The sequence below is a fragment of the Thalassophryne amazonica genome, chromosome 10 (genome assembly GCF_902500255.1).
Source record: "Thalassophryne amazonica chromosome 10, fThaAma1.1, whole genome shotgun sequence".
Classification (NCBI taxonomy): Eukaryota; Metazoa; Chordata; class Actinopteri; order Batrachoidiformes; family Batrachoididae; genus Thalassophryne; species Thalassophryne amazonica.
The window spans coordinates 70,024,574-70,045,309 of NC_047112.1; the positions used below are offsets into that span (position 1 = coordinate 70,024,574).

General features: G+C 42.8%; 1 protein-coding gene across 1 annotated transcript in view; it reads left to right on the forward strand.

Annotated features, from left to right (window-relative positions):
- Positions 1 to 20,736, forward strand: part of dot1l (DOT1-like histone H3K79 methyltransferase) — an 89,902-nt gene that overhangs the window by 44,595 nt on the left and 24,571 nt on the right. The window contains 10 exon segments of the mRNA XM_034180222.1: positions 911 to 1,002; positions 5,045 to 5,146; positions 6,183 to 6,320; positions 8,832 to 8,957; positions 9,980 to 10,407; positions 10,494 to 10,596; positions 10,702 to 10,848; positions 11,101 to 11,143; positions 11,311 to 11,927; positions 18,575 to 18,780. Of these exon segments, the coding sequence (XP_034036113.1) occupies positions 911 to 1,002; positions 5,045 to 5,146; positions 6,183 to 6,320; positions 8,832 to 8,957; positions 9,980 to 10,407; positions 10,494 to 10,596; positions 10,702 to 10,848; positions 11,101 to 11,143; positions 11,311 to 11,927; positions 18,575 to 18,780 (2,002 nt within the window).

Sequence of the window (20,736 nt, forward strand, 5' to 3'; positions counted from 1 at the left end):
GGCTGCCAACGGGGGAGGGGCGAACAGGCAATACTCCGTTCAGCACAAACAGTCTGACTGGATTAAAAATGTATCAGAGCACGGCGCAGTATAACGGTGCTGTCATGACAGTATAATGGCGCAGCGCCGTTGTTCCATTGTTTGGGGAGAAGCCTGAGTGTTTTTTCTTATGCACACACACACACACACACACACACAGAGGGAGTGAGATCGTAAAGAGCCATCAGATGACCTTTATGCAGCTTTATTTTCAACAACACATTGAAGCTTAAATGTTTTTTAGCTGCAGTAGGACATTATCAATGCAGTTAGTGTTCTGACCTGCCTTCTGTTAACTGGAGCATCACTGCAGCATTGTGTTGGAACAGTAAACTTCGAGGATTAACAGTCTATGACTGCTGAAACCAGTAGCACTTTTTAAAGCAGGCAGTAGTTCTCTATAAAATGCCTGAAACAATCAGTACTGATCCTTCATAGTAGAGCTGGAAATCACAACTAAGATATGCAATAATCTTTCATTAATAGTATAGTAGGAGTACTACTTCTGTATAGAATTAAACTTGACTTGTATACGACTGTTTAAGTCAGGTTTAATTCTGTAGAGAAAAATCAGTCGTATCTGAGCAGGCTTTGCACAGTGTGCAACGTAAAACACCCTCCTGTCAGGAAGGCATCAGGAGCAGCACCACAAAACCAGGGCACAAAAGATGTTAATCCATCTGTAATGACTGTAAAATTAATCATTCTTCACCCGTGTGTGTGTGTGTGTGTGTGTGTGTGTGTGTGTGTGTGTGTGTGTGTGTGTGTGTGTTTATTTGATCCATTGACCTGACAAATGACAGTTTGTTTTTCTCTCCTCACTTTTTGTGCATTTCTCTTTCCCACCTTGATATTTATTCTTATTTCACAGATAACATTAAAGTTCAGTACCTCCAGTTTATGGCCTACATGAAGACATCTCAGTACCGGACCAACCTGCAGCAGCTTTTAGAGCAGCAGAAGGTAACTGGGAGCGTGAAACTTCACCCAAGATGTTATAAGTTGTGATTTTACTTTCAATATCAATTTTCTTCAGTTTCTTTCATGATGTACTTGTCATGTTCTTATTTTAGTTGTCTCCACCCCCATATTCTTTTTTTTTTTTAGGCATCTTAAAAGAAGCATTTAGAAAACCATGTCGTTATTATACATGATTTCATTGAATTGCTAAATCATAACAGGATAAGAACAGCGTGTTTAGTGTGATTGTAATGCTGATAAATTTTGTACACAGTGAAAGTCAAACAAAACAGAAAAACTTTGTTGTTGTTGTTGTTCCCTGTAAGGCAGAGGTCTCAAACCAGTTCCAGAAAGGGCCGAGAGGGTGCAGGTTTTCTGTGCAGCCACCCACTCCAGTAGGTGATTTCACTGATTAACTGATTTCACCTGCTCAAAGCGATGTTAATCAGTGAAATCACCTGCTGGAGTGGGTGGTTGCACAGAAAACCTGCACCCTCTCTGCCCTTTCTGGAACAAGTTTGAGACCTCTGCTGTAAAGTCATAAAGCAGTGAATTGTTATTACAGCTGTAAAGGTGAGGGGGCAAGATAGTCTGAAAAACAAATGCATAAATTCATACATATTCAAGCCATATTATACAATAAATTTCTCAAGAATCACTGCAGGGACACTGAAGACTTTGACTGTTAATGTTGTGGCACGAGGGAATTTTTTTTTGTCAGTTTGGAAGTGAAAATTGCGCAATTCTTAAACTGAGTTACTACTTTATTTATTACTATCCAATTATCCACCCCAGGGCAGGTTTGATACAGAGACTGAAATAAAAACTTCTTAACCAGCAAACCAATCCCAGATTCCAGAAAACTGTTAAGGCTGGACAAAAGCTGCATCAAGAAGGCACGGCTCATTTACAACATTTAATGGGGTGCCACGTTTCTTGTCTGTCCATTTGGTGCGAAAACGTTCTCTGGGGTTCCAGTTCATGAGGTTGCCACGTAGAACGTGCCATGTGAAAAAGAAGGCTCAGAGAGATCCACACCAATGTCTTTGAGAGTCTGTCGCTGAGCCTTGTTGATCGTCGTGGCAAAGCATCGCTTGACAGAAAACTATGCTACCGTTACTTGCAAAAATGAAGAGGGGGAAAAAGTTCAAAGGATAAAGAAGAGAATAGAAAAGTATGACACTTTTAGCACACTTGCTGATGATGTAGCATAAAAGGGTGTCTCCCCTTATGTCCATGTGATCCCCACCCTCACCATCTCAATATGCGCAAAAGTACTCAATAGCCTGTCACTCCATGTATGTCAAAGTATAGGTATGCCAGGTTTGGTTCAATTCTGAGGCTTCGTTTGGACAGGACAGTCACATCTATATGCATGCGTTCGCAAACACACAGTTGTCATGTCATATTTTATGTTACGGTCTTATTCCAAAATGGATGTTTTTTTTTTGTTTGTTTTTTTTTTGTTTGCAAATTTATTAAAAAATAAAAAAATTAAGAATTCACATGTACATAAGTATTCACAGTCTTTTCCATGAAGCTCAAAATTGAGCTCAGGTGCCTCCTCTTTCCACTGATCATCCTTGAGATGTATTTACAGCTTAGAGTCCACCTGGGGTAAATTCAGTTGATTGGACATGATTTGGACAGACACACACCTGTCTACATATGAGGTCCCACAGTTGACAGTCAGAGCACAAACCAAGCATGAAGTCAAAGGAATTGTCTGTTGACCTCTAAGACAGGATTGTCTGGAGGCACAAATCTGGGGAAGGGAACAGAAACATTTCTGCTGCTTTGAAGGTCCCAATGAGCACAGTGGCCTCCATCATCTGTAAATAGAAGAAGTTCAGATCCACCAGGACTCTTCTTAGAGCTGGCCACCTGTCTAAACTGAGCGATCTGAGTCTTAGTTAGGGAGGTGACCAAGAACCCGATGGTCACTCTGTCAGAGCTCCAGCATTCCTCTGTGGAGAGAAGAGAACCTTCCAGAAGGACAACCTGCAGCAATCCACCAATCAGGCCTGTATGTTAGAGTGGCCAGACGGAAGCCACTCCTTAGAAAAAGCACATGGCAGCCCACCTGGAGTTTGACAAAAGGCACTTGAAGGACTCGCAGACCAGGAGAAACAAAATTTTCTGGTCTGATGAGACAAAGATTGAACTCTTGGTGTCATGTTTGTAGGAAACCAGGCACCATCCCTACAGTGAAGCATGGTGGTGGCAGCATCATTTTCAGCAACAGTAACTGGGAGACTAGTCAGGATTGAGGGAAAGATGAATGCAGCAATGTACAGAGACATCTTGGATGAAAACCTGCTCTAGAGCGCTCTTGACCTCAGATTGAGGCGACAGTTCATCTTTCAGGAGGACAATGACCCTAAGCACACAGCCAAGATATCAAAGGAGTGGCTTCAGGACAACTGTGTGAATGTCCTTGAGTGGCCCAGCCAGAGCCAAGACCTGAATCTGATTGAACATCTCTGGAGAGATCTGAAAATGGCTGTGCACTGACGCTCTCCATCGAACCTGATGAAGCTTGAGAGGTGCTGCAAAGAGGAATGGACCAAACTGCCCAAAGATGGGTGCACCAAGCTTGTGGCATCATATTCAAGAAGACTTGAGGCTGTAATTACTACCAATGGTGCATCAACAAAGTATTGAGCAAAGGCTGTGAATACTTATGGACGCGTGATTTATTTATTAATTTTTTATCTTTAATAATAATGTTAAAGTCTTTAATGTTTTTCATGTTGTCATTATGGGGTGTTGTGGGTAGAATTTTGGGGGGGGGGCATGAATTTACTTACTCCATTTTGGAATAAGGCTGTAACATAACAAAATGTGGAAAAAGTGAAGTGCTGGATGCTCTGTGTGGTTGGGCTTGAACTTGTGATCCTCAAATCACAGACCTCCCTGATTACATTAAATTTCTAGCTAAAAGGCTTTGAATCACAGTGTATCATATCTTTACAAAGTTACCCCCCTCCCCCTTGACTATCATGGTCTGTGTAATCTTGATTAGTGGTAATGAATCATAGCTGATCCGTATGGACTGCCCCCCACAGTTCGGCAACCATGTTAATCGTGGATTCTTTCCAAAGTGTATATAAGTATGATTTTGTGTCATGGTGACACGAAAATCCATACGCGATAGATTATTTATTTTATTATAGCTTTGATTCTATTTTCTGGGAGGTAATGGTCTAGTGCTAGGTGCTCGGCTCGCAAGCGGAGATCTTCTGTTCAAACCAAAAAATTATTAAGGGCCCTTGGGCAAGGTCCTTAATCCCCCAGTTGCTCCCGATGTGCAATGGAGTGTCTTGCATGGCAGCTGTGTGCGGGTGTATGTGAGGCGTGATTTGCTTTGAGCTTCTCATTCAACCATTACCGTATCAGTTTTTATTTTCTTGTAGTAATAATAATAATAATAATAATTTTTATTATTATAATTATTACTTTCCTTATTACTATAATTGGACTCCTAGTCCCTTCGGGTGCCCCTGTGTTTTCATTCTGGGTTGCCACAGCAGATCTGAGGTGGATCTGCATGTTAATTTGGAAAAAGTTTTACGCCGGATGCCCTTCCTGATGCTACTCCACATTACATGGAGAAATGAGCAGGGGTGGGGTTTGAACCAGGAATCTTCTCCACTGAAACCAAACACACTTATTATTATTATTATTATTATTATTATAGAACTTTCCCAGGAGTCCAACAATAATAATAATGTATTATTATTAATTAACCTGATTTTTAACTATTTGTTGCACCTGATTATAAGTCAGGGCTCCCAAACTAGAACAGAAACCATGATTTATGCTTCAGAAAATACTTGATATAATGAAAGGGACGTCTGGAGTCCCCTGCTGGAGCTGTTGCCCCCGCGACTCCAACCCGGAAACGCGATTGAAAATGAGTGAGTGAGTGGAACAGTTACAAGTATGTGGATTTTTTTGTGTGCCTGCGTGATTTGTAGTTGTGGCTTCTCAAGTTGAAGCGAGTGTCCAGACTTGGAACTATAATGTTCTTCTGTGTTCTCAGCAAAAACACAGGGACCTGTCAGGACAAGCAGAGCAACTTCATTCTGTCTGTCAGTCTCACAAGGACAAGATCAAAGGCCTCATTCAGACCAAACTGGACCAGGTGAGATCTGCTTCATTATGGTCCTTTCAGATTGTAAATTAGTAACTACATCCAGATTATGATGCCCACCAACAGAGTTTCTGATCTGTCGGCATTTTTACTCAGAACATTATGAAATCATTTTTGTGTGAATAAATATTGGAATATTTTCTTATAGCTTTTGTTAATCCAGCACGTTATGGGTGGCAGTATAGACTGATTATTCCTTTAATTTGTTGATACAGGTAAACCTCATTAACATGCACAAGTTAGGATCCACAAAATTGGAGCACTTACAATCATCTTAACCTTAAAAATATGATAAAATATCTTACAGTCAGCTTACTTTATCTACAATACAATAGTTTACTACAATAGTTTCAACTATTTGAAGCATGATTCCTTCCTGCATGGTGATGATTTCTTCATCTGGACTGGGTTTGGAATGAGGGCTTCGTGAGTGCAGACGATTCTGGACGATTCAAAGTTTTTGGATGTGACTCTTTAGATCCTTACTACCTGTTCATATTGGGATGGAATTGATTCACACGCCCGCCACACACATGTCCACCAAGGAAGGTCGCATCCAAAAACTTTGAATCCTCCAAAGTCCCTCATCTGTGACCTGCAGCAGCTAGAGCAGGAAGGAAAAATCATTGTCCAGAATCATCTGCATGATCCCTCCCAAAAACGGTCAAATCAAAATAGACTTTTATACAATAGTCTAAATTTTCAGGGTCCACAAATCAACTGAGAGTAGAGCCGAAGCGCGACTTACTAACATGAGTTAAAGAGGTTTACCTATATTCTGTACATATACTGTGTAGATGGATTGAAGTTCAGGTTTTTTTTTTACTCTGACGTGTGTTGAAGTTCTAGCTACCTTGACATGTTGGATTATATTTGGTACATTCTAAATACATTTCCACAACACCAACAAGATGAGAATTTTAACCTGGAGGTCTCTAAAACAAGGTTGCTTGTTTTTATACCCTTTAAAAATATTTGTGCTTTCATTAAATGTTTGTTGCATATATTTCTGTGTGGGGTTGATCAGCTGGGAGTCAAAGCTTTGACTGTGGAGGACCTGCTGCAGGCTCAAAAAGAGATATCGGCCCATAATCTTCAACTGAAAGAGCAGACGAAGCAGCTTGAAAGAGACATGGCCTTGCTGAGAGATCACAGCCTACTTCTGGTGAGACCTCATAGGCTGCTGCGATAGTGTACCTACCTCCAACCTTTGCTTTAAGTCATTCTGAAACTGTTAACCAAATAGTAATGCAGTCAAACTGAAAATAAACCACACTCAAATACTGTATTTTTCGGACTATAAGTCACACTTTTATTACATGTTTTGGCCGGGGGTGCGACCTATACTCCAGAGGGACTTATAAATGAAAAATATACCGGTAGATTCTCAATTAATTTACCGTAATAAAACAATTTTATGTGACAGAGTCGCTCTATGTTTTAAAATGGCCACCGGAAATGGAAATGCAGTGCATCATGGGCACTGTAGTATGGCGTCCGCCCTATATGTCACGCTGGTCGTGATAACCAATCAGAGATCAGAACATTGGACGCGTATTCCTCACCTCACCCAGACAATGATTGTGAAACAGCGTGTGAAGCAGACAAACACAGTGCTCGCTGTTATTCCGGGAGGGCTAACAAAACAGCTTCAACTCTTGGATATCAGTGTGAGCAGAGTGTTTAAGTTGATGCTGAGAGCTGTGTGGGAGCACTGGGTGAGCGACGGCGGAGGATGAGCATCTGCACTTGGAAGGAGCTGGCGTCGACACCACAGGGAGGTCATGAGCTGCGCAGGTAGGCGCTGCATGAACATCGGCAGCTGACACCTGGTGTGTACTATGGTCCACAGCGTGTAATATGTTAGAGAAGAACCGTTCAGCGATGGTGCGGGTTATGGTTTGGTAGGTAGGTAAAATGCAGCTCATGAGAGGGCACTCAAGGCTTGTGTGACTGTTCCTGCAACTTCTGACTACCATAGAAAAATAAAAATTTCAACATTACTGATAACTTTACAAGACAGCGGAGAAGGCCCAAAAAAATGCCACCAATAAGAAAATCATACTCTGCAGATTACAAGTTACGATTAGTGAAATATGCATCTGAAAACGGTAGCCGTCACTATATTATCATCTGAACTTTTCATGTTAAGTTAACATACCTGTATGTCCATGCGACTTATAGTCCAGTGCGACTTATTTATGGTTTATTTTTCTTTATAATGGATAAAGTGGCTGGTGCGACTTATAGTCCGGAAAATACGGTACCTAAATAATTAGTTCATTGTTATTTTATTTATCAAGTAACAGTAATATGCAGAGCATCCAGAAAGTATTCACAGGGCTTCACTTTTTCCACATTTTTTGTTACAACCTTATTTCAAAATGGAATAAATACATTTTTTCCCTCAAAATTCTACCCACAACACCTCATTATGACAACATGAAAAACATTTTTTTTAATATATTTTTGCAAATTTATTAAAAATAAAAAACCTAATAAATCACATGTACATAAATATTCACAGCCTTTGTTTAATACTTTACTGATGCACCTTTGGTAGCAATTACAGCCTCAAGTCTTCTTGAATATGATGCCACAAGCTTGGTGCACCCATCTTTGGGCAGTTTGGTCCATTCCTCTTTGCAGCACCTCTCAAGCTTCATCAGGTTCGATGGAGAGCGTCAGTGCACAGCCATTTTCAGATCTCTCCAGAGATGTTCAATCAGATTCAGGTCTTGGCTCTGGCTGTGCCACTCAGGGACATTCACAGAGTTGTCCTGAAGCCACTCCTTTGATATCTTGGCTGTGTGCTTAGGGTCATTGTCCTGCTGAAAGATGAACCGTCGCCCCAGTCTGAGGTCAAGAGTGCTCGGGAGCGGGTTTTCATCCTGGATGTCTCTGTACATTGCTACATTCATCTTCCCCCCATCCTGACTAGTTTCCCAGTTCCTGCTGCTGAAAAACATCCCCACAGCATGATGTTGCCACCACCATGCTTCACTGTAGGGATGGTGCCAGGTTTCCTCCAAACGTGACGCCAAAGAGTTCAATCATTGTCTCAGGTGCCTTTTGTCAAACTCCAGGTGGGCTGCCATGTGCCTTTTACTAAGGAGTGGCTTCTGTTTAGCTACTCTACCATTCAAGCCTGATTGGTGGATTGCTGCAGAGATGGTTGTCCTTCTGGAAGGTTCTCCTCTCTTCAGAGGAATGCTGGAGCTCTGACAGAGTGACCATAGGGTTCTTGGTCACCTCCCTGACTAAGGCCCTTCTCCCCCGATTGCTCAATTTAGACGGGTGGCCAGCTCTAGTAAGAGTCCTGGTGGATCTGAACATCTTTCAATTAAGCTGTAGAAACACCTCAAGAATCATCAGTGGAAACAGGAGGCACCTGAGCTCGATTTTGAGTTTTGTGGAAAAGGGTGTGAATATTTATGTACATGTGATTTATTAGTCTTTTATTTTTAATAAATTTGCAAAAATCCCCCCCCCCCCCCCCCCCCCAAAAAAAAACCCTTTTCACATTGTCATTATGGGGTATTGTGAGTAGAATTTTGAGGAAAGAAAAGAATTTCATACATTTTGGAATAAGGCCGTAACAAAATACAGAAAAAGTGAAGCCCTGTGAATACTCTGTGGATGCACTAGAACAATAAATGTGCCTGTTTTGTTTCAGCTGAAGTCGCGATGTGAGGAGTTGAAGCTAGATTGGGGCTCTTTGTGTCTGGAGAGTCTTTTGAAGGAGAAGCAGGCGCTACGCAAACAGATTTCTGAGAAACAGAAACACTGCTTGGAGCTACAGGTACAGAACCTGCCTCCTCGCTTTGTCTGATCCCTTTCTGTGCTTGAATGCCTCTCCATTATGCTCCTTTGCCCTCTTCTTTGGCCCAGCCTGTCTGTTTGTCCTCCTTTGCTTTGCACAAATTCACTCAGGTCCATAAGTAATTGCGTAGTGACAGAAATTTTGTAAGTTTTTCTCTGTACGCCACCTCAATGCAAATGAAATGAAACAGTCGATGTTCTTGTAATGTAGGCTTTATAAGTATCCATCCATCCATTTTCTATGCATACTTCCTCCAATTGAGAGTCATGGGGGCTGGGGCCTATCCCAGCAGTCACAGGGTGTGAGGGTGGGTTCACCCTGGACAGGATGCCAGTCTGTCGCAGGGTCACATGTATAAACAAACGCATTCACGCCTACGGACAATTTAAAGTTTCCAGTCCACCTAACCTGCATGTCTTTGGATGTGGGAGGAAGCTGGGGCACTTGGAGGAAACCCACACAAACATGGGGAGAACATGCAAACTCCACACAGAAAGGACACAGGTGGGAATCAATCCCATGACCTTCTTGCTGTGAGGCAACAGTGCTAACCACTAAGCTACTGTGCTGCCTGCCTTTGTAAGTCTTAAATAATTAATGTAAATCATCACTTTTACAACCAGTTTTCTGTTGACAAGCCAGGAGATTGATGGATGAGCATTTCCAACATGCTGAATATGACGTAGCCTTCAAGTCAGAAACACAGTCTGTATGGTTCTGTCTGGCCAAGGCAATTCAAGTTTTAAATTTTTATTTTGTAACACACCACATTTGTCGTTTACCTGGATAAATGGACTTGATGGATTTGTTAGTACAGAGGACAACCACTTTGTAAATTAAGGTGTTTCATCACAAAAAAATTGACTACCACTGATGTGTAATATCTGCAAACAGCTGATGTATCAGGGGCAATTGCTCTGATGTCTCTGGGTTCTTTTGTCAGCATGCTTATTCATTATTTGTTTGGCTGTGTAATATCTCCCCCTGGTGTCTCTTTTTAGATCAGCATTGTGGAACTGGAAAAAAGTCAAAGGCAGCAAGAACTACTTCAGCTCAAATCTTACAGCCCATGTGAAGACTCACCATACAGGAAAAGCTCTTCTGCAGACATGGACTCCTCTAAGCTTGGATTGTCATCAGCTCCAACTCTAAATGGTGTCAGCCCAGAGCTGTCTATCAATGGCACCGGCTCACCCTGCTTTGACCGTCCTCACACCAAGGGCGAGTTTTTGTCCCGCTATTTGCCCATTTCCCCAGACCATGAGATTTTGCCTGCAACTGCTGATGCAAGGCAGAGGCAGCAAAGCTGTTCCCACCCGCTTCCTGACTACACTCGATTCTCCCCTGCCAAGATTGCGTTGCGGAGGCACCTGAACCAGGACTCCACTGCCTGTGCTCAGTTGAGATGGCCGGGGCTGACCACACACAGGTTGGTTGACAGAAAACTGCTGGTTTCCACTCATTAAATTTTTCATTGTTAGGGGAATTCTATACAACTTTGATTTGCCTTTTTAGGGGAGAATTTGCTGGTGTAAACTCTCCGCCTACTGCAAAACAGAGTTGTTCTTCACCAAACACATCCGATGCCCAGACAACAACCTTGAAGAGTTCCGAGAGGGTAAATGTGTTTTCTGTCAGGGCGTGTGCACAAGTGCTCCTGCTCTGTCTTCAGCACACTATGCTGCTCTTTGCTGATTGTTTTTTCTGTATCTGTGTTATGTAGTGTGGCAAGAAGAGTCCATCAGTCCAGAGTGACAACAGCATTACAAGCCTTCCTATCAGCATCCCTCTGAGCACTGTTCATCCAAGTAAACTACCAGTCAGCATCCCATTAGCCAGTGTGGTGCTGCCCAGTCGTGCTGAGAGACTGGTGAGTGTATGCGCTACGTGATTAGGCTGGAGCCTCAGTGGAAATAGACATTTTGTTAGTTCATGTGACACTTGCTGTCAGTCAAATTTGAGTCTGTGACATAATTTTCTCCCCTTGCCTTAGTCTTAGGATACAATGATGCTTATTGCAGCAGAGATAGAAAGAGGTTGTTGTGTACATATAAAGTATTTTATGCATTTACATTTCAAGGCATACAGGATATGTCATTGTGTCCTGTCTTCAAAATTTCAGAGAAGTACTCCAAGTCCCGTATCTCAAACAGGACAGACCAATGGTAAGCAATGCCCCACAACCACTTTGTGGATCATTTAAATAACATAGTGTTTCTTCCACAGCAGTATTAATTGGCATTAATAACTAATTTATGGGTGTTCTTCCTATATTTGGTGAATAGCCTGTTGTGATTGTCTGTCTTTATCTCTGACCTGTTTGGCTTCTTAGGATATTCTTCCACCTCAGGACTGATGAATGGAGGTCCCCATTCTGAGGACCATAATGGTGCTGCTTCTTCTCCTCCTCCATATACAAACACTTCTATTTCAGGACCAACAGGTAGAGGAGGTTCCATCCAGAGCCCCCCACTCAGCACTGGGGGGGTGCTTCAGTATGCAGATGGACCCCCAAGGATTCTTCCAGAAGAAGAACAGGATCAACAGGATGGAGATTCTGACCAGGAGCCCCAGGACAGTGAATTGCGTAGGAGAATCTTTTTCTCTTCTTCTTCCTCTGCTTCCTCTTCAGGCAGTGGATGCAGCACGGCCAGTGCGTCACGCCTACATCATCACACTGGCAACTTTGCAAAACAGGGATACCACAATAACCATGGAAACCACCACCACCACCAGTCCCCCAGCACACAGCACACCCACGCACCTACACATATATCATCACAGCACTCCTCTCACAGCGTTGGTGCTCAAGAGGGACGTAAGAGGGGGCGAAGAAAACGCAGCTCTACTGGGACTGTTACGGCCAGCAACTCCCCAAAGAGGAGGTCATTTCCTGGGCTGGGATCCAGCGGTCGCTCCACAGGATCACCACTCAATATCAACTCTATGGTGAGTCACCAAATCCTATTAGGGTTTGGACAGACTTCCAGTTCAAATCGTACTTATTGCATATCTGTTTCAAATCTGATGTAATTTTGTCCACATTGAACATAGCAGGTGACTAGGTCCAGTCTTTGTGTCCATATTGCAATCCGCATCTGCTGTTTAATTCACATTAGTAATGAAAGTCACACACGTGAACAGTCATACAACTGCTGTCTGGTGTCTGAATGCTGCAGCTACAGAAGTCTGACTCACAGGATATGGATTATAACCAAAGCTGGTGTGTTTATATAATTTATATTTCTAAGTTTATATATTATAAAGCAACACAGGGTGTACTGTCAGGTGACAGTTTAATCAGCCATACGAACCATTAGAAAAAAAACGTGCCTGGAATAAAAGGCTTTAAGAAAGACAAATGTGGACAGACTTGAGCAGTAACTAGAGCTGCGCCAAGAAGGGCTTCTGACATTCAACCTGTGCCACATCTAGGGATGGGTATTGATAAGATTTTATCAGTATCGATGCCATTATCGATTCAGCTTATCGATCCGATTCCTTATTGATACCTCTTGTGAATTTTCTGTATACTAAAAGTAGGCTTTGCAGGTTTTCTATGTCAACATTTTATTAAGTCTTAAAGTAAATAAATATGAAATTGGTCACTGGATCCTTAAACTCTGGACATAATAAACTCTACATGGTGGGTCCTTGATCTCTAAACATAAATAGAAATAAACAAAATCTGTAGTTTTTGTCAAAAGCATTTCCTTTGACATTATTGGCATGAATGTCTTTCCATACATCTGAGCTGAGCTCTTGCAGCTGGCTGTGGTACACGTCAGGATGAAATTCATAAAGAATGCAGGACGTCTCATTTTGGGAGGAAAAAGGTTTGTCGATTGTACTTTATTGCCTTTATTACAGTGTTTGGAAAGAGGTGTCATTTTATTTAAAGCAGCGATTCGTTTTGAAGTTCTAAATTCCGACCGGACTCTGCCTCGGCAGAGAGCCACGCAGCGTTTGGAGCTGTGCCAACGGAACCAAGGACGATTCTCGTTTCTTGACTGCAGCAAGACGCAAGTCCCAGTTAGTGAGTTTAATCCACACAAAAGTGACTGATGATTGACATATTTTAATGGCTTTAAGAGGGCTTAAGACGTGGGCTTGCCACTTCTGAGGAGCAGCGAGTCAAAGAACCAATGAGCCAGCTGATCAAAGCACTGCTTCATTGATTCATGCTTCAAAGTGGAGTTGCGCTGCAGAAGGAGTTGATTACAGAGCCGCTGCAGGGTCTGTAATCAACGTAGCGGAATGATCATTTTCCCGACAAACACCCTCAAAAACAGTGTTTTTGGTCTTCTTGAGGCTTTCACACTGAGCAGTTCTCTTTTTCATTTTTTCATCATTTGAAGACAAAAACGTGAGTTTTTTGAGTACTCTCAAAAACAGTGGCTGCTCTGAAGGACTGATAAGGGAATCGTTAAGCAAAAAGACTATTGATATTGGTGGATTCAATCATTTCTTAACGATACCCAAAAAGAACCTGTTCTCGATACCCAACCCTAGCCACATCCCATTATAGCTCTGTTCCAGATCTGCTGGCAAAGGGAAAAACAAAAACATCTGTTTTCACATATGTAATTATTTTAATATAGTATCGGATATTGCTTTTGTTTTTTTTTATGTATTGTGTTAACTAAAAATAAAGAGAATTTGCAGTATTTGTATGCTATTTTGCATTATATATCAATATATATATATAATATATAATATAAGTTCTAATTTTAGCCAGAAGTATCCAGTGACCTAGAGTGCCTTAAATGAGAGTTTGGTGACATGACAAGTCGGGGAGGGGGGTCATGGTGCCATCTTGGGTTCAAAATAGCATTCACTGTTAATCTGTCTGCATGTAAATTAGCTATTTTATTTATTTATTCGCTGAAAATGTTGAGTTGTTGTGCATTTGGATGTACACATTTGGATTCCCTTCAGATCCAAACAGAAGAAACATTTGGGAAAATAAAGTCAGCCGTGTGGGATGGAAGCGACTTCATTGTCGAAGCTTTGAGAGGTAAATTTATTGTTCAGTCCCATATACAGTAAAACTCACCTAAACCATCATCATATAACCCAGATACTCGCAGTCATCGGACAAAAAAAGTCCCAATGTTTTTGTATTGTTTTCCATGTAATAAACACCGTATATAACAGATTTTGTATAACGGATTTTTCACTCACATCTGAAAAAATGTCCCGTCCAATTGCAGTGTAATTCCATTAAACCTCTCGCATGTGGGACCAGAGTCATTTCCGTGATTAAAAGCCTGACCATTTATTTTTTCACACCGTGCTCAGACTTGGAGCTGCAGCGTGACATGCACCTGTTAAATCAGACACAGCATAAGGCTGTGATTTAATACTTTGCTGCTTTCAATCCTTTGTCTGCCATCTTATTATAATAGTTTTTGCAGTGTGCACGCTGATTAAAAATGGATCAGAAAAATCCACACATTTACAACACGAAGTTTGAAAAAGAGGAAATTGTACAGCTTACCTTTGATTTGGAGGTGATTATTGTAGAAAGAAAAACTTGATTTGGAGATGATTATTGTAGAAAGAAAAACTTGTTGAGGGTCAAATTAGTCCAGAATAAAGCATAATCCAGAGACAGAGAACTTTAAAACTGTCACGCACGTCATTGCATGACATGGAGTTACAGAACAGCAGAAGCATAAATCAGGCTTTAAATTAATTAAATAAATTATCCTAAATTGTAAATTGATAGCTTAACTATTTTTGTATTTATTTTGATAGCACCTGTACCTGGATGTGTTGCTGTATGTGGTTAAATGATTTTTAAAAATGTTGAAAACATAAAAGGTTCATTTAGTATTTTATGTAGAATTTAGTAGTTCAGCGCAGTTGGAACCAATATGGCACCATGTTTTGAGTTGACGCCACTCTCTCCATTAAGGCAGTCTACAATGATCCATCAACAATCCAGCCGTTAACAGAGTAAAATGAGAGTTAAAAATGTTACTATGGTTCTATGAATTCGGGATGGCCGCCAGAGGGTGGTGCTTTAGCATCTCGATAACTACATGTGCGCAGAACAGAGAGGTTGAGAATATATACCAACAAAGTCACGCCATTGGTTGTGACCTGGGTGACGTCACTGGTTGCCTTTATATACCAGACGAACCCAGCGATCGTTTCTTTTCGGAATGAACTCGCAAGACTCTGAGTGACAAACAACTCTGGCAGTCATCCGGAATTCATAGAACCGTAGTTACATTCGTAACTCTCATTCTATTTCATTCCTCCTGACCGCCAGAGGGCGGTGCTTTAGCACCTGGATGACTTAATACCAACAAGGTCACGAAGAGTCACCCTCACCTCGCATCAGCAGTGGGGAGTGGAGGCAAACAAAACCACCGAAGTCACCGCAGGAGGAGTGCCCACAACCAGTCTGTATTAGCGGGCGAAGGTACAGGAAGAAGCCCACGTAGCAGCAGCACAAATATCACTCAAAGGAACACCTTTCAGTGCAGCCCAGGAGGTGGACATCCCTCTGGTGGAATGGCACGTAACTTTAGGAGGCTGAAGACCCCTGGACTTGTATACTTGTAAAATGGCCCAATGTGAAAGTCGCTGCTTTGATACAGCACAACCTTTTTTGTGATCACCGTAACCAACAAACAGGGCATCTGTTTTCCGCATCCCAGCAGTCGCACTAATGTACTGCTTCAACATTTGAACAGGACACAGAGGGAACCTGAGACAGATAATCCTGGATCAGAATGCGGGGCATACACAGCCAAGGAAATTGGCTGGTTAACATGAAAGGCTGAAATTCTCTTAGGTAAAAAGGATGGATTAGGCCACAGTGTAACCCCAGAGCCGTCAGAATTCCATCACAAACAGTTCTCAGCGACTGATAGGGCATGGAGCTCTCCAAAGATACTGCAAGTAGAAAGGCAGTTTTCACTGACACCCATTTAAGATCAGCACTTTCAACTGGTTCGAAAGGAGATGAGCTTAAACCCTCCAGGACTAGTGGAAGGTCCCATGAAGGTACGCGTGCAAGCCTTGGAGGCTGAAAACGTAGAGCACTTTTCAAAAAACAACGCACTAAGGAATGCGAACCCACTGACCGGCCGTCAGCGTAGACGTGCCGGGCAGAGATTGCAGCAACATAAACCGTTATGCTGCGTTTACCCCGGGCGCGACCAGACACCATCGCCCAGTGTGTCACTCTGCTTTCGCTGCAAAAATTTGCCACAGTGCTTCATCATATAGGAGGAGCTTCCATTCCGCTCGCCGACTCCGGTTGTCCGTCAAGTTAACATGACGGACCTTGATCACACGGAGCGAGTTGTTGTGGAAAGCTGAAAAACGTCATGAGACGTTCCCAATTCAGGGAGTATCATTATTTGCTACAGGAGCTGCGTCTGGATGATGGCCGCTTTCAGTGGTCCTTCCGCCTCTGCAGGACCCAGTTTGAGGACCTCCTGTCCTGTTCACACGCGCACATGTAAACAATTAAAAAAAACTCAGCTGCTTGCTGTGGGCTGTTCCTCGCTCTTCCCTAAAAAACTCTGTCATAATTGTGTTTAGAAACCAGTCACCATTTGCTTTATTATACATCTGTGTAGTTAATAAATAAAATAATCTTCAGACGATTCCTCGCGCACGCACATGAAAAAGAAAAAACTCCGCTCCCCCTGCTTCGGGGCTGCAGCTCGCTCTTCCCCCAAACTCTGTCATAATTGTGAAATAAAGGACAAAAGGGACATAATTCCTGCTCATAGGCTGGTTACCAGAGACAGGACATGTTCACATCCAACTCAGTCAAACTCCAGACATCCCCACGTCACTACATATTCAGTCCCTGATTGGTCATTGGGGTGCGACAAGACAAAAAAGTTCCGATCTTTCAACTTGGGGAGGAGGGCAACGCGACGTGGCACGACGCAATATCACGCCACAAACGCGCCAATCGCTCAGAATCGCTTCACTCGCGTCGCTTCATTCGCGTCCATCGCCCTGCGTGGCTTGGCGCCACAACGCGTCCTTCCATAGGGATTACATGGCAACCTGTCGCCAACCTTGACTGTAGATTCAGAAGCAAGGACTTAATCTGAGCAAACTCAGAAGTCAACGTTTCAACCTTTTCAGCCAAAGCATGGTCATGAGTAAACTTCTTAGCAGAAGGGGTCCCTGCATGTGGGCGTTTACGGCTCACAGCCACAGACTCAACACGAGGCACGGAGCGTGAAACTCTCACAGCGTAAAAGCTAATACAAGGCACGGAGCTTGAAACTCTCACAGCATAACAGCTAATACAAGGCTTAAGAAAATCCTTCTCTGTGCCACTCCACAATGAATCTGTATGCAACAGTTAAAAGTTGCACTGTGCGCTGTTTCTTCAATCACAGCCACAGATGCTAATTATTTCTGCAGAGTTGTCATGGGTGTCTTGGTGGCTTTCCTCACTTTTCTCCTTCTTGCACAATTACTCAGTTTTTGAGAGCTGCCTCCTCCTGACAGATTTACCATACAGTACCACACTGTTGGTATTTCTTGAAAATTAATGGAAATGACGTCCAAGGCATACTCAGTGAATTAGAAATGTTCATGTATCTGTCCTCTGATTTGCCAAAAAAAAAAACCTGGCTGTAAAAAGTGATGATTTACTGTAAATTCATGAAAGGGTGCCAATAATGGTGTCCAGTATGTTCCCCCACCCCTTTTTCATACCTTTATGAAAGCATTTTGTTTTGTTTTTGTTGCCAAATAACTTTGGACATTTTGAAAAACATATTTTGAATGAACAAAATTGCTTTGTTTGCATTTATTTTTGACCATTCAGTACTTCAGCATTTCCCACAATCCCCCTTGTGGTCCCCTGCGCTTCCCAGAATGCACCGCGGTGCCACCAGAGTTCCGTCGTCTCACAGCGCATGTAAACAATGGTAAAGCGAGGATGTGGATCGCATTGATCAAGCGAGTTCACGGGCGATTATGATGATGATACGCTCTCCCCAGTTGGAGCCTATCCCAGCAGTCCTAGGGCTTGAGTCGGGGTTCACCCTGGACAAACTGCTAGTCTATTGCAGGGCCACACAGACAAACTGTTCACATTCTACCTACAGTCTGTTTAAAGTTTCCAATTCCCCTAACCTGCATGTCTGTAAGTGGAGGGAAGCTGGAGCCCCCGGAGGGAACCCATGCAGACACCAAACAGAAGGGACCATTCAGAGCAATCCCAAGACCTTCTGACTGATGGGCAATAATGCTACCCACTAAGCCACTGTGTTCATATTTGTTAATTAGTCATGTGAATGAACTCCAAGATGTATTCAGCCACTTGGAAATGTGATGATTTGTGTTAACAATCTTCTATTTATCTAACTTCCTATGGCTTCTAAGAATTTGGGGGGGGGGGGGGGGGGGGGTGCTGTGTAAAAACCTGTATGGAATAAGCAGGTATAGAAAATGAATGAATGAAACTTGCCAAATAATTGCACACTGTGTAGAATTTATAGCTGTATTTCTCTAAGGATGAACACCGGTTCCTTTCCAGTTACAAAACATCAGTTTCATTGTTGTTGCATGTGATGTCAGCTTGCTGATTTCTGTCCTGGTAGGTGAACAACATCAACCAGCCTTTGGAGATCTCTGCCATATCCTCTCCTGAGCAGTCAAGTCGCAGCCCCAATGGTCTTGACTTGGACCAGCCTCCCATATTAAAGAGAGAGCGCCCCCTTGAGCTCAATGGCACAGGCCGTTTCTCGTCAGCTCCTAGTTCTGATGACGAGGACTCGGGTTACCCTGCAGACAGCTCTAGCTCAAGGTAGTATGATCATGAAAATGACAATATAAGGACTAAAGTTGTCGTCTCATTATTGTGGAATATCTTCTTGTGCTCTGCATGCTGCATTCTTCTGCACACAAAGGTTGGCGCACTGCCTGGATAAAGTTCACCAGAGCTTAACGTTTGAGGTCACGCCCCTTTGTACATACTGTCACAGTCCTCCAATTAAAATCATTGCTGCACTCACTACATACAGAGCATCCGGAAAGTATTCACAGCGGTTCACTTTTTCCACATTTTGTTACTTAACAGTCTTATTCAAAAATGGAGTAAATTAATCCCCCCCCCCCCAAAATTCTACTCTGTTTTGCTAATTTATTTAAAATAAAAAACTAAGAAATCATGCGTACATAAGTATTCACAGCCTTTGCTCAGTACTTAATTCATGCACCTTTGGCAGCAATTACAGCCTCAGGTCTTCTTGAATATGATGCCACAAGCTTGGTGCACCTATCTTTGGGCAGTTTGGCAATTCCTCCTTTACAGCACCTCTCAAGCTCCATCAGGTTGGATGGGGAGCGTCGATGCACAGCCATTTTCAGATCTCTCCAGAGATGTTCAGTTGGATTCAGGTCTGGGCTCTGGCTGGGCCTCCCAAGGACATTCACAGAGTTGTCCTGAAGCCACTCCTTTGATATCTTGGCTGTGTGCTTAGGGTCATTGTCCTGCTGAAAGATGAACCATTGCCCCAGTCTGAGGTCAAGAGTGCTCTGGAGCAGGTTTTCATCCAGGATCTCTGTGTACATTGCTGCATTCATCTTTCCCTCAATCCTGACTAGTCTCCCAGTTCCTGCTGCTGAAAAACATCCCCACAGCATGATGCTGCCACCACCATGCTTCACTGTCGGGATGGTGCCTGGTTTTCTCCAAACATGATGCCAAAGAGTTCAATCTTTGTCTCATCAGGCCAGAGAATTTTGTTTCTCCTGGTCTGAGAGTCCTTCAGGTGCCTTTTGTCAAACTCCAGGTGGGCTGCCATGTGCTTTTTCTAAGGAGTGGCTTCCGTCTGGCCACTCTACCATACAGGCCTGATTGGTGGATTGCTGCAGAGATGGTTGTCCTTCTGGAAGGTTCTCTTCTCTCCACAGAGGAATGCTGGAGCTCTGACAGAGTGACCATCGGGTTCTTGGTCACCTCCCTGACTGAGGTCCATCTCTCCGATCGCTCATTTTAGATGGGCGGCCAGCTCTGGGAACAGTCCTGGTGGATCTGAACTTCTTCCATTTACAGATGATAGAGGTCACTGTGCTCATTGGGACCTTCAAAGCAGCAGAAATGTTTCTGTTCCCTTCCCCAGTTTTGTGCCTCAAGATGATCATGTCTCGGAGGTCTACAGACAATTCCTTTGACTTCATGCTTGGTTTGTGCTCTGACTGTCAACTGTGGGACCTTATATGTAGACAGGTGTGTGTCTTTCCAAATCATGTCCAATCAACTGAATTTACCCCTGGTGGACTCCATTTAAGTTGTAGAAACATCTCAAGGATGATCAGTGGAAACAGGAGGCAACTGAGCTCAATTTTGAGCTTCATGGCAAAGACTGTGAATACTTATGCACGTGAGATTTATTAGTTTTTATTTTTTAGTAAATTTTCATCAATCTATATTTAAAAAAACAACCCTTTTCCCACATTGTCATTATGGGGTGTTGTGTGTAGAATTTCCTGGGAAAACATGAATTTTATCCATTTTGGAACAAGGCTGTAAAATAAAATATGGGAAAAGTGAAGCGCTGTGAATACTTTCCAGATGCACAGTATAAAACTAGAAGGTGCACCCAAATTGCATCCCCATACCAAAAGAAAAATGGCTGACATTTGTTGCATCCACCAATCAAAAGAGTAGGTCAGTCAGAATCATTGACTACATTTACATGCAGCCAATAACCCTTTCATAACCAGAATATTAGCAATAACCCGGTTGCGCACGGCCATG